This window comes from Condylura cristata, unplaced genomic scaffold, assembly GCF_000260355.1.
Source record: "Condylura cristata isolate star-nosed mole 26May11 unplaced genomic scaffold, ConCri1.0 scaffold00034, whole genome shotgun sequence".
Classification (NCBI taxonomy): Eukaryota; Metazoa; Chordata; class Mammalia; order Eulipotyphla; family Talpidae; genus Condylura; species Condylura cristata.
The window spans coordinates 11,611,920-11,624,779 of record NW_004567135.1 but is presented as its reverse complement, the minus strand read 5'-3'; the positions used below and the strand labels follow the sequence as shown (position 1 = coordinate 11,624,779).

At 51.9% G+C, this 12,860-nt stretch overlaps 1 protein-coding gene across 1 annotated transcript in view; it reads right to left on the bottom strand.

The window, feature by feature from the left end:
• Positions 1–12,860, bottom strand: part of PRMT8 (protein arginine methyltransferase 8) — an 80,839-nt gene that overhangs the window by 17,676 nt on the left and 50,303 nt on the right. The window contains exons 5-6 of the mRNA XM_004692853.2: positions 2,537–2,679; positions 1,805–1,892 (exon numbers count right to left, since the gene is read on the bottom strand). Of these exons, the coding sequence (XP_004692910.1) occupies positions 1,805–1,892; positions 2,537–2,679 (231 nt within the window). The remainder of the gene's footprint in view (positions 1–1,804; positions 1,893–2,536; positions 2,680–12,860) is intronic.

The window sequence follows — 12,860 nt, the reverse complement described above, 5'->3', positions numbered from 1 at the left end:
CTGAACCTCGGCCCACTCTCCTGCCTCCACTTTAGAGTCTTCATTTTTAGCCAATTCCTGAGCCAACTAAAATTTGCTTACAATTGTTCCCTTAGCAACCAGCAATCTTTACACTCCACTTGATTTAAAACTCAGAGTAACGGAATCTCCATTTATTTAAAACAGATTTCTAAATGGGCTTGCTTCCTTGACTGAAAACAAAAACATCACTTCTTTAAACCATTGAAATAGAAAACTTAGCAGTGTCTTAAATCAATTGTAAATGTGTGCTTGATTTTTGGTTTTTGGTGTGTGTGTGTGTGTGTGTGTGTATCTCTGTGAGTATATACACGTATCTATATGTATATAGATATGCATATATGTATTTTCTCAGAGAAAGCATTTCACACAAAAAAATAGGGTTGATGTTGAATTTGCTTGTTTCCCAGCAATTATGAAAATTGCGATGGACCTTGCAAGACTAAATCATGTGATCGCCAGCCCTGGGTGAGCACCTGAGTGAGCAACAGCAGCTGCCCCACCAGTGTTTCTGGAACCAGCCAGTCCTCTTCTGGCCCCAGCTGGATTTTGCAACATGCTTAAGGCAGAGGCTCTGGAACAATCCAGTGGGACATCATATTACTGGAAGTTCCTTCAAGGGCCATGCCTAGGGTGGGAGCATAATAAATATTTAAGTATGCCTGAGAATGATCAGGGCAGTTAGGCAACCAGAACTCCAAAAGCAGCATTATCATACAGCTCCAGGGCAAAATATGTCCTATTTATACATGCATTTGATCTACGTTCACTGCTGAGTTGTTTCGCAATCTACCGCTAGAACACATCTGCCCTAGATTCTGAGAACTGGAGGCCAACAAGCTTGGCAGTCTAGCTCACTTGCCAGAGCCAGACACAAAAGGGACTTAGTGACGCATTGGAGAGTAGATCCACTCCGGGGCCAAATAGCACCAAGAATCACCACATGCTAGGCTGTACACTGAACCCTCACCTAGCATCGTCCTTAGGTTCTTGGAAGATGAGTCTTTAAGCAAAATGACATGTAACGGAAATCAATTTGACCATAAGCTAATCAATACAAACAATTAATTTCCTACACATATATGTGATCACAGAAGCATGGAAAAAAGGACGCACACCATGCCTCATATTACACGTCAATTGCATTCATTCATTTTCCAAACCACTGTTCCCAGTTCAGAGCTGAGAGAGGCCACAATCCATCCCAGCATCTCAGCACAAAACATGGGCACCCACCTGGACAAGGTGCCCTTCCACGCAGGGAGCACAAACACACACACACACATACACAGCAAGCAAAATAACCATCTTCCCCATACTTCCCTTAAGGTGAAAGAAAATCAGTATTATCTTGATAAGTTTGAGTGGTATGAAAGCAGGATCGAAGTCACTGGCCTGCCCAGACACCTGCCATTCCTGCCCCCAGGGTGGACTCTTGGGATACCCAAACCTCAGCAGGCTTCTAGCCACCTGCCCGCTCGCTCTGCAGAAACTCGCCCTCTGCCACTCAGTTCATTTCTCATGCACGTTGCATTCATTCTCTCACCCCTGGTCATTTGTCTCCCACCAGCTGCATCGCTTAATTTCTCTCAACACACCTTCCACCTTTGGGGCTGGAGTAAAACATTTAGAGAGAAGAATCAAGAAGGGGCAGGCAGGTACTTTGCTCCAGAGGCACAGCAGCTGTGTTCGTTGAACTGGCTGTTCAGCTCAGGCCGGTGAAGTGTCTCCCACCCCAGACCCCAGATGTGCAATCAAACCCCAAGAGGATCAAAGGGTGACTTACAGTGGATTTTGAAGTCCTTGTACTGTCTGTCTTCGATTGCTACCACGTACAAAGCTGCCCGGTCTGGAAACATAAGCCCTCCAGGTTTCTGTTGATGAATTGTGGGGAAATGGGTCTCGTAATCTATTCACCTGACAAAGACATCACATTTTGAACTGCACATAGAGTCTCCAGACAGGCATCCCCTTGCCTGCATTTCTCACTCAGCAGACTGTCTCTTGGGCTGGGGCTAGGGCGAGGATGGCATGCTTCATTTTTACTTCAGAGCAAGGGGAATTTGAGGGCCCCAGGTGGGAGTCCATAAAACCAATGAAGGGGGCAAAGGTAAGTTCTATGAGGAACAGGGGAAGATGTGATGACCTTTGAGCTTAGGTCAAGCCAGTTGACCTGGCCAAGTCAAGGTCAAGACCAGTAATATCTTGGGCTCTCTGGCAGCCATGCCAATCCTAAGTACTTTTTAATCCTAAATTTTGTCTTGACAGCAGAACATGGGTGTCAGGTATAGTGAAAGAGGCCAAGATGAAACTGACTGTCACTACTATCATGACAGTAGACATATCGGATCCTGGGATCATTCTGTCCCCTGAACAGATCTGGTTTAAAGAGAAGAGCCTTGAAGAGGTCACCTTCTAGCCCAAGTCCTCTCTGCGGTCCTCACATCCTTCCTCGGCCATAGGGAGAATGGCAGGACAGCCAGTGAACTAGCTAGGGGACAGCATGCAGGACACTTACCAGCCATTTGTCCCTGGCAAAGATCACTGTGTTGAGCATAGACTCATAGAACAAACAGTAGCCCATCCACTCGCTGATGATGATGTCCACCTTCTCCACAGGCAACTCCACCTCTTCCACTTTACCCTTAAATATGGTGATGACTGGAAAATAGGAACCCCAAGGCCACACTGCAGGGAACCTAGTGGGGAGCCATGAGCCCCCCCACATCAGGGCTACTTCTACAGGCTTGGCCCTGTTCTGAGTCTGCATCTAGGAGGTGACACCCCACGCTTCATCAGGCCGTGTATGCTAAGAGAATGAAAATTATTTGTGTGGTTCCTCCCTAAAATGATCAAGCAGCTACTATCTAACACAAGTGCCAAGCCTTTATAGCCTCATATCACATAATCAACCCCGCTGTGAAGCAAGCACGTTGTTATTACTCTCATCTAAGACCAAGGAAACTGAGGCCTGGAGAGATTTCCCGGTGGTCTTGGAAGCAGAGCCCAGGCCTGAGAGACTTCTCACACTCGTTTCCAGTCCCCAACCATTCGAGGCCGCCGTGATGCTTCTAACCCCCAGAAGTAGGGTGCGCCTCTCCAGCTCTTGCACCTGCTCACAGCCAGGGCCCACCCCTCAGGGGGTGTCCGCTAGGGCGCTTGATGCCTTCCCAAGCGCTCAGGCCCTGAAACCTGGTTTTAAGTGCCGGATTTTCTCATTTTTGTCTGACTTTCCGTAAATTATTTGACCTGACTGACTTCGACTCCTCGGCAACCAGCCAGAGGAAGTGAGATCTGCTTAGCAAGGAGTTGTAATCATGCGGCGAAAGAACACAAGCGAAGCTCTGTGGGGCTGGGATTCAAGAGGAGGAGGACACTGCCTGCCAGTGTGCCACCTGCCCACCACCAATGAAGAGGTCAAGAGGGTCAGGCCGGACAAAGCCCCTGCGCTAAGTGGCCTTTCCTGTGAGTCCTTCCAAGGCCTCCCCATCCTTTATGGCAGGAGGAACTTCGGAGCTGTGCTTTTGATCATTTCACATAGACCTACCCATAGACTTGAAGTTTCTTTTTGCCACCCTACTGTAAAGATCAGAACAGAAGCTAGTTTACATGCAGTTGTTCAATTAACGGGGGGTACCTTGGTTGGCTGTTTCCCTCTGAACTTTTCCTCCAAAAGCTTACACAGATTCAAGTTGTAAAACTGACTCTGCACCATCCTCTGAAAATTCACAGAACAAACTGAGTTTTGCCAAAAAAAAAAAAAAAAAATCAAACAATAACCTGCACTCAAGAGGAAGGGAAAAACACAACTCCAAAGTTCCTCCTGCCATAAAGGATGGGAGGCCTTGGAAGGACTCACAGGAAAGGCCACTTAGCGCAGGGGCTTTGTCCAGCCTGACCCTCTTGACCTCTTCATTGGTGGTGGGCAGGTGGCACACTGGCAACTAAGGTCAAAAAAAAAAAAAAATGTCTGTCTGTCTGAGTTCCATGAAAATGAATTTAGACCGGAGACTGCTAGATGGCAAAGGACCCTGGGTGGCACAAGTCACTGCCTTTATCTCATGTGCTCACAGTGGATGCTGGGGGCAAGGGTGTCTCACATCTGTCTCTCATGACAATTAGCACTCCTGTGTCAGGTACTGAATCTGCTTAAGCAGATAGGCTTTCTCTAGATGCTAAGTAATATATACACTGGCCCTGATCACGCTAGTGTGAGGCCTGGGCTTATGTGGCCCTCCTGTTACCCCCAAAAAGAAAAAGGAGGAGCCTTCTTCTCCAGCAGATTGGAGGGGATAGGAAAGGTGGGTAGAAGTTCTGCTTCTTTGGGAGCTTTGCACCGGAGGACAGGAACTCTACCAAGGGCCAGACGCAGTATATACCAAGAGAATTCACAAGAGGACAAAGAAAGAGTTGTTGAAAATGCAGACCAGCCGCCCAATTAATCTCTTATTCTGAAGAAAAAAAAAAACACTGACAAACACATGTCTGGCCCACCTGCCTGATCATTTGTGTGCTAAGCCTGGCTTGTTTTATTTTTGCAAACCTTTTTAAAGTGTTCCAGTGGCCTTCCTTTTTTCTCTCTTTGCACATTTCTTGAAGGCTCTTCCTGATGTCAGCCTGTATCTCTGGGGCGAGGGGAAGGGGGATGTAGGATGCCGAGGTTGTGAGCAGCAAGGGCTGCAGCTCCCCACTCCCAATCCACACCCCACATCACTAGAACTGTGTCAACTCAAGGTTGCATGGAGGTCCCTCACTGGAGCTGTGCTCTTATTCCATGAAGATGATGGAACGGCTGTCCAACTCTCTGTGGCAGGACCTGGCTTGCAAATTTGAGAATGATTCATCATAACTAAGTGCACACCAGGGAGCAATGCATTCTGAATTGGGGGAAGGGGGAGTTCCCCCTGAAACTTCAGTGGTGCAAATTAGAAATCCAGATTTTTGTTGTCATGACTATTAGTCATGAATTTTCCCCCGTTTTTTTGGCTCAAGTGGTTGCAGAAATCTGGTCACCTTTGATCATTTGTTAGGCTCTTTCTTTTTCTCACACATCAGGCCAGCGTATTCTCATTGCAGCCTCCAGCATGTCCATTAGAGCCGGCTGCACCCCAGGGTCTATTTCAGACCCTCAGCCGTGTGGGCATGAGGTTCATGAAGGTGAAACAGGGAGCAGGCTATGAACCCCAGGATGCCACCCCTGCTGCAGCAAAGCTACTGGTCCCCCTCCACTCCTTGCCACAGTGCTCACACACCTATCCTGGTAACACCTACACTGGGTACCGGCTGCTGTTCACCGTCTAAGGGCCCGACTCACCTCCAGCCTATGACCCCCCTCTGCCTCATTGTCTACTGCAGCCTCCTACCTCCAAGATCTAGCAGAGCGCTTAATTCCATGGCTATTCAAAAATCACCACAGCGTGAATGGATGGACGGGAAGCAATTTTGAAAGGGGGGTGTTGGAGTAAGAGACAAGATTTCCAAACTAGGCCTGATGAAGATGGCGAAAGTCACTGCCATTGGAATAGCAGGCCGCAGAGTAACATCAGGTGGATGATCGCGAGACTCCCCACAGGAGCGTGAGGGGTTGGTTTGACCGTTCCATTTGCCTCGTGAGAGAACTGGTGCGAGAGAAGCCCAGAGGTGAAGCCAAAGCTAAGGCTGCTGTCTAACCTGGCATAAGTCACCAACCTCCCTGAAGCTCACCCTGCATCTGCAGAGGGTGAGACTTCAGTTTTCCTGCCTGAGGCACTGGAGCAGAGACCAAGCAACCTCTTGGGATGGCAGGAGAACAGGAAGACAAGCAGGCTAAGGACAGCCCTTCCTTCCCCTGAGGGCCGATAAGTTCGGCTAGTAGGATGAGGAGAGGTATAATCACCGGGGCTGCCAGGTCTGGGACAGGGTGCAAAGGTGCATAAACTTCCTTAGCTAGAGGCAAGCACTTAGCGGAATCCTGTTTCTTCTTCAGGGCCCAGATGCATGAATAAACCTCTCTTTCAAGGCCCAACCCAGCCCCATTCTTGAGTCAGTGGTGATGAGAAAAAGGAAACATCAGCAACTTTATCTTCAATATCTAGTGGAATTAGCAATATATCCTGCAGCAAGTAGACCTCCCACTTGGAGCGACACAGATGAGGCCTGGGTGCTGTGTACCCTGGGACAGTACATACCTCGAAATGGTATCCCCTCTCTTCCTAAACCCCCTATTCACACAGGAACACAGGGTCCAAGCCCTGTCCCCAGACCACAACCCATCTGGTGTCATGTCTTAGCTTGTCAGAACCCTCCAATGTAGAGCACCCAGGCGGCTTAATTGGAGCTTAAAGACTTGCTACTCTGGGTGGGGCCAGACAACCTGCTTAGCACGTCTCCTCCTGTAGGCACTGGCTGGCTGAATGCTCAGGTCTCAGCCATACTAGGTGTCATCTCCACCCCCGATGACCGCCCACTACTTCAGCCTTCTGCACAGTGCATTGTGAGCAGATACCCAGCCTAGGGGCCATGGGCAGATGACCGTGTTGGCTGGGTCAGAGGGATAATGGAGAGAGTCATACAGAGCAAAGCTTGCTTTAGGCTCAGGGATTCAGAACGTCGGTCCATGTCTCATCCTCACTCATGGATAGAGTGGAAGCCTGCAATAGGAAGCCTACATGGGATGAGCAGATCGTGTCACCACCTTGTGGAACTGTAGGGCAATCCTGTGCTCACATGTTCCCCTCCGCTCTCACACACGGCCTCTCAGGCATCTCCCAACATACCCTCTCCTTGGCTCCCCACCTCCAGTGCTGTGCTGCTCCCTGATTATCAGCCGGCTCCTGGAGGAAGAACAAGCCCTGAGAATAAGTCCTGACTTAAGGCATGTGCCGATGTTTATGGTGTAAATATCCCCCCATGCCAATTTCCACTTGTTCCGTGGTGACATCCAAGACACCACAGGTGGGGGCAAGTGGTGCAGAAGGAACCTTGCAGGCAGCGGCCACCACCCCCTGGGAACAGACCCACCAGCCCCTGAGAACCCGCATATTTGTGACTCGATGGCCAGCCCACTTGCTCACTCCGAGAGTGACGAGAACAAGGATGGTGTCTATCCGGATGGCATGGTTATGCCAGAACGAATGAATGCATGAACCCTGTGCCAAGGTGATTGATGGGCTGTTTCACGAGCAGTTAAGAACAGAAGTGGCAATTACAGGAGCCACTGGCACAGCTTCATTAAAAACAATTACATCTGATTCATCTCATTTCTTTTTTTGATGGGGTTATTAGTCAAGTTAATAAATGAAATAATAATAACAACAGTTAACATTTACCGCCTCTTACAGCCCACCTGATGCAGTTTTGTTGACATAGTGCTGAGCTGGGAGACACTCAAGAATCTACTCTCCAGGGAAAGAAATTCGATTTACAGCCTTTACCGATTTCCATGGTGTAAATACTCCCACTGTGGCTAACTTTATGCCACCAAGTTGACTCGATCCAGTCCACAAATGTCCTGAAAACTCAACCTCGGGCTCTCTGGAGCCTGCCCCAGCACACCACAGATTGCATGAGTTATGTGCCACTATCATTCCCATTTCACAGATGAGGAAACCGAGACACAAGAAAATACATGGGACGAGTCCTTGCCTCCCTGGCACCCTCACCAAGATGCCCGATTCCTGAGTGGGCTCTCAACAGCTACCTGCTGGTCCCTGAACAAGAGCTGAATGCAGACCAGACTCCAGAGGCTCCCACACTCCCTGAGGGCAACTGTCAAGAGTCAGGTAGGACCAAGCAGAGGTCCATGACCCTGCAGAGTGATGTTCTGGGAGTCTTAGTAGTTCGTAAAGATGGACCCAGTCTAGTAACATGATGTCCAGTCTGGAAAAAGAGCATGGTCTTCAGCTTGTATTCAAAACATCTGCTGAGCAGATGCAGGTTAGGAGACCACATGGCAGGGCCTTGGCAGATGCCAAGGCAGTGAGGCTGGCTCCAGCCCCACCCCTGTGAGACAAGGCGCTCCCCAGTCTGCAAATGGAAACTGGAGACCTGTGAGCTGGCCCTGCAGTTGGCCGGAGTGTGATTTCTTAGCAGGACTCTCCAAGGGTCAGAGAGGCTAACCATGACCAGGGGGAGAAGGCTCAAACCAAAGTGGACACAACGGGGGATGTGGAAGGAGGATTGTCACAGGGAGGAGATTCCTCACTCCTCTCCCCCACAGGGAAGAAAGAGCGTGTGGTTGGACTATGGAGAGTCAGAATCCACCTCCAGGGAAGGGAGTGCTTCCTTATAAACTACAGCTCCAAGATGGGTGGTGGTGGGGTCCCTTTCAGGGATTCACCCGGGCTGGAGCGTGAGAGAAAGCTGCCGGAGCAGAGTTCCAGCACCTTCTCTGTAAGGTTTAGAGTATGTGGCCACGAGTGAGCAGAGGGTGGAGGAAGCTTCAGACTGGAAGGACCTCTGGTTAAGCTCATTCTAAGTGCAATACCCTGTAGCAGGGACTCTGGCTCCTTTATCACTAGTGCCCTGGGCCCAGGCATGCCAAGCATGGACTAGTCTCTCCAGGGCAAGCAAGAGTCAGAGATGCCAAGTGACTTGGTAAAGCCCTCCCAGCCGGCTTTATGGAAGCCCTCTGGCCGTGGCCCTGTCTTATGTCAGCTTATGCTCAGGCTCCATCGCTGACGGCGATGCTTCAGGACGGGTACTGGCAGAGGAGAAAGAAGTGTGTCTTTGTTTCCCTCTAGTTTTTTGAGATGTAAATGGATCATCATTTCTTGGCTCGAGGAATTACAACTTGTGTGCCAATCCCTGAGCTCCTATGTTGACTTTCACCAACGAACCTACCTTTTAAGCCTATCTGCAATGCACCAGTCTCCTCAGCAGGGAAAGAGGAGAAATAATAGGTGTCAGGGCTGACGTCAGAAAGGCTCTGTGTGCACGTGTGCGTGGGAGCCCTGGGAGTCTGCGTGTCCACCGCGAGCCTCGTGGAGCAGCGTGTGTCCACGTGTATAGTCCATTCCAAGGAGCGGGGTGGAGGTGGAAAGGGAGCGAGATTGATTGATTCTGGGTGGCAGGTATTTTATGTCCTGGGTTGTTATTTATGTGCCTACACCTACACTCCTGAGACCTACGCAACTGGCTGTTGCTCAGTTCAAAAGCATCTCCATGGAAGCATGTGTGCCGTCAAGCTGTCCTCTTTCTAGAACACGTGCCAAGGCTGGGTGTGCTGGGGCGGCAGATAGGGCCCTGGGCCCTATGCCACACTACCCACCTGTTGCTACCCTCCCGCACCCCCCGGAGGGAAGAGCAGGAAAATAGAGAGACGACCTTGCCTGATCTAGGCCCTGGGCCCGGAGTTCCTTCCCTCCTCCTCAGTGTGTGTGAGGAGTCGGAATGGGATCAGGCCTGCAGTAGAGACACTGGCTTGTCCTTCTTGAACCTTTGTCTCTCCAGCAGGGACTCAAGTATAAAGAACCAAAATACAAAGCAGGGAATGTTCCATCCTGAAGTCATTAGAGCGAGCCCAGCAGCCTGGACGGCCCTGCTGTCCAGGGAGGGGTCGGGTGGGAGCCAAACAGTCCATCAAGGGATAGGGAAGCACCTGTGAGCAGGGTGAGGGCAGGCCCTGGTGTGGGGAGTGAGGTCCAAGAACAAAGAGGGTCTCTTCACCCAGGGCAGCCTGGCTCAGCGGGCTGGAGGCCGAGCAGGGGGTGGCATCAAGGGGGGGGGCGATTGGGATCAGCACGAAGAGTCAGCCCAGCACAAAGCTTCTGTGAGGGGCAGGAGGTGGCAGTAATAGGAGGTTGCTACACACACACACGAGGGGTCCAGTAAGTACAAACCCAGAATGATGGTATCCGGGATGTCGACTGTCCGAGAAAGGAGTCACTCAGAAAGAAAGGAAAAGACTAGCGTGCCCCAAGGTGATAGACTAGAAGTGCCAGCGTCCCGTGAACTCACACTCGACAAGAGGTACAGAAAGAAGTAAGGGCTATGTCACGTGCACACACGCATACATACGCAGAGCCTGGGGCACCAGCACCCTAAAATCAGCAGGCACGCTGAAGCCCAGATGCAGTTTCTCGGTGCCATCGTCCATGCAAAGGAATAAGGCTCCTGGAGAAACGAGTGCATCGAGAACAGAGCCTGGAAAGGACAAGCCAAGTCCAGGCCATTTGTGCCAGCAAATGGGAACAGTCACAAAAAATGCAGGAAGCCTGTTCTAAGGGCCCCAGAGACAGCCCGGGATGCTCCGGGGACCAGTCAGGGATGGTTTGAGAATCAGAGCAAGGAGAGACTCTGACAGAGGCGACCTACGAACGAAATGAACGGAACAGGAAATCCGTGGTGAGGCGTGAGATGCCCACACGGCCTCAGAGTAGCCTCTCCCAGTACACCTTCCTATGACTAATGGGAGAAGAGAAACTGCCCAGGGGCGGGAGGGGCACGGGGGGCCTGGCAGATGCCACCCGGCCGAGCGCTGGCTTGGTGTGGCCGGTGACGGGACAAGTGAAACCGCAGGCCCCCGAGGAGGGCACCACCAGGCCTGTCCCGCCTCAAGAAAGCATCACGCAGGCCCAAGCGGAGGGGCCTCCTAGGGCAGCAGGCCGGGGCTCCTGAGCGTAAGGGGGGGGGGGGGCTGTGCGCTGGGCCACTAGAGACGAGGCCACGGAATGCGGACTGTGGCTGGGAACTGAGCGTGCTGCACCGTGATTGTTAGCTCAGGGAGAAGGCAGCTGGGGTTTGACCGTGGGGTTTGACCGTCACGACACAGTCACGCTGTTTGCATGGGTGCGCTCCGCAGGAGAAGGCTCGTTGAGGGACCCAGGGCGACATGACCACCGCTCGCCTCGAAGGCTCCGGGAAAAGAGAACGCGGCTGTCCTTGTTGAAGCAGGCAGTTCCCCAGCTCTGCTTCGTTTCTGCTGCTCTCCTAGGGCTGCTGCTTGGATTCTGCTGCTTGCTGGAGCAGAAAATCCCTGGCCCACAGTAGGAACTCGGCCACCTTGACCCCCGTCCCCAATAATACGAAATACTCACGCTGTGTTGGATGGGGTGACGGGACTCCTCATGCATCCGGTACAAAACCGCACCTTTCCTGTAACCCAGGGCCCAGACTTTGGGACTGACCGCGTGGAGCGCGTTGAGTACAAGGAAATCTCTCTCTCCACCTCTCTGTGTGCCGTCTGGCTTCTCTGGGAAATGGCCGTAACGGTGGGAGCCAGAGAGGGCCTGCTTTGCCTGGCTACCTTGCAAGGCCACCATGGCCTCCTCCCCATGCTGAAGTCGTCCCTCCTGCTGCCAGCCAAGCCCCACATACACGCTCTGACGCCGCAGAGGCGAGCCGGGGAGGCAGAAGGCGGCTAGGCAGATCCAGAGGTCGGGGTGACTGTGCAGTGAAACCTGTCCAAGCCGGGATACCATCTAAATACCCCTGGGAAGTCCCCTGGGGCCCGGGGGCGAGACCCGGTGACGCTGAGATGGAGTCTATGTCCCCTTGCTCCCCTAAGAGGTTTGCACTTTCACTTCAAGGACTGGCTGGCTCTCACTGTGCTTCTACATCAGCAAGTACATGCTTCAGGGGAGGGGATGGACAGGGCCAAGCCCGAAGGCCCTGGTTCCACAGCTTGTGGGGTTCCGCCTGGGCTAGTGGGATCCCGCTAGGGAGTGCAGATGAGAGCCCGATGGGAGGCCAGGCTGTGCCACCCCGGTGCCCTCAGGTGAGAGCTCCCTGCTCTTTCCCTGCTGCCCAAGAAGAGACCTGGGTGCCCAAGGGGGCCGAGAGAGAGGCCGTGAACCAAGTCAGAGGCTGGGGCCTCTGAGCAGCATTTCTGCTGCTTGGGCTGGGAAGTGGCTTCTGGGCCTGCCCACTGCTCCAAGCACCTTTGCACCATTCACCGTCACACCCCAAACTCTCCCCTTTCTCATCCTTCCTCACCTACCTTAGATTCCTTCTGTCATCACCTCCGCTCCTCCCTCCCTACCAGGGGATCTCCTGCCTACTCACCCCAGAGAGCACAGTCAGAGAACAGGCACAGTGAGAACCAGCCCCACCCAGCCTCAGTTCCCCAGATGCTGAGCGCTCCCAGGATCCCGCTCTCCAGTCCTGCCTCCTTCTGAATCACCATTTGATGGCTTCAGAACCCTGGGGGCTTCCCTCACCCCTCTCTGTGTTCTCAGGGGAACATAAGAGCAACAAATCTGGGGTTCACCTCCTCTGGATCCCCACCCTCTCCCCCTCTGCTACTGCCCTTACAAGAAAGCCTCATCTGTGCTCTGAATTTCACCCCTTTATCTTCTCAAGCTCCTTGTTCCTGAATTTACTTTTCCCTATATGTGCAATTTCTGGGCCAGGAAATCGTTATAAATCTGATGCACTTCCTTGATGTCTTGTGTCCAAAAGTGACTATCTTTATGTTTTCTGTTACAGCAAGGAGAGTTTTCATCGTCCTCACTTCATGGACTACTGGGCTTTGACAGCCGACCTCCCTGGAGACGCTGCCTGTTAAGAACCCCACACAGATAGCCCTGGCCAAAACCAATGGGCAAAGCCCTGTTCTTCTTCATCCTACTCACTCTTTGCAAGCCCCTTCTCCTCTGTTCAAGCTCTAAATGCTGGAATGTTCTAGAACCCAGCCCCTAGCCCATGTCTCTCCTCTGGATACACCTTATCCTTAAGTGCCTCATCCTGTGGCTTTATAATTTTGTAAAGATTTATTTATTTATGCCCCAAGAACTGGGGTTTGGACCAGAGTTGCAGAGAGTGAGTGGTTTCAGCAGAGACAGAGTGGGGAGCAGAACAGGCAGATCGACAAAGTACACTGCTGAGGGGAGCAGCGGGCAGGTCAGGAGAGGTCTGCAGCACCC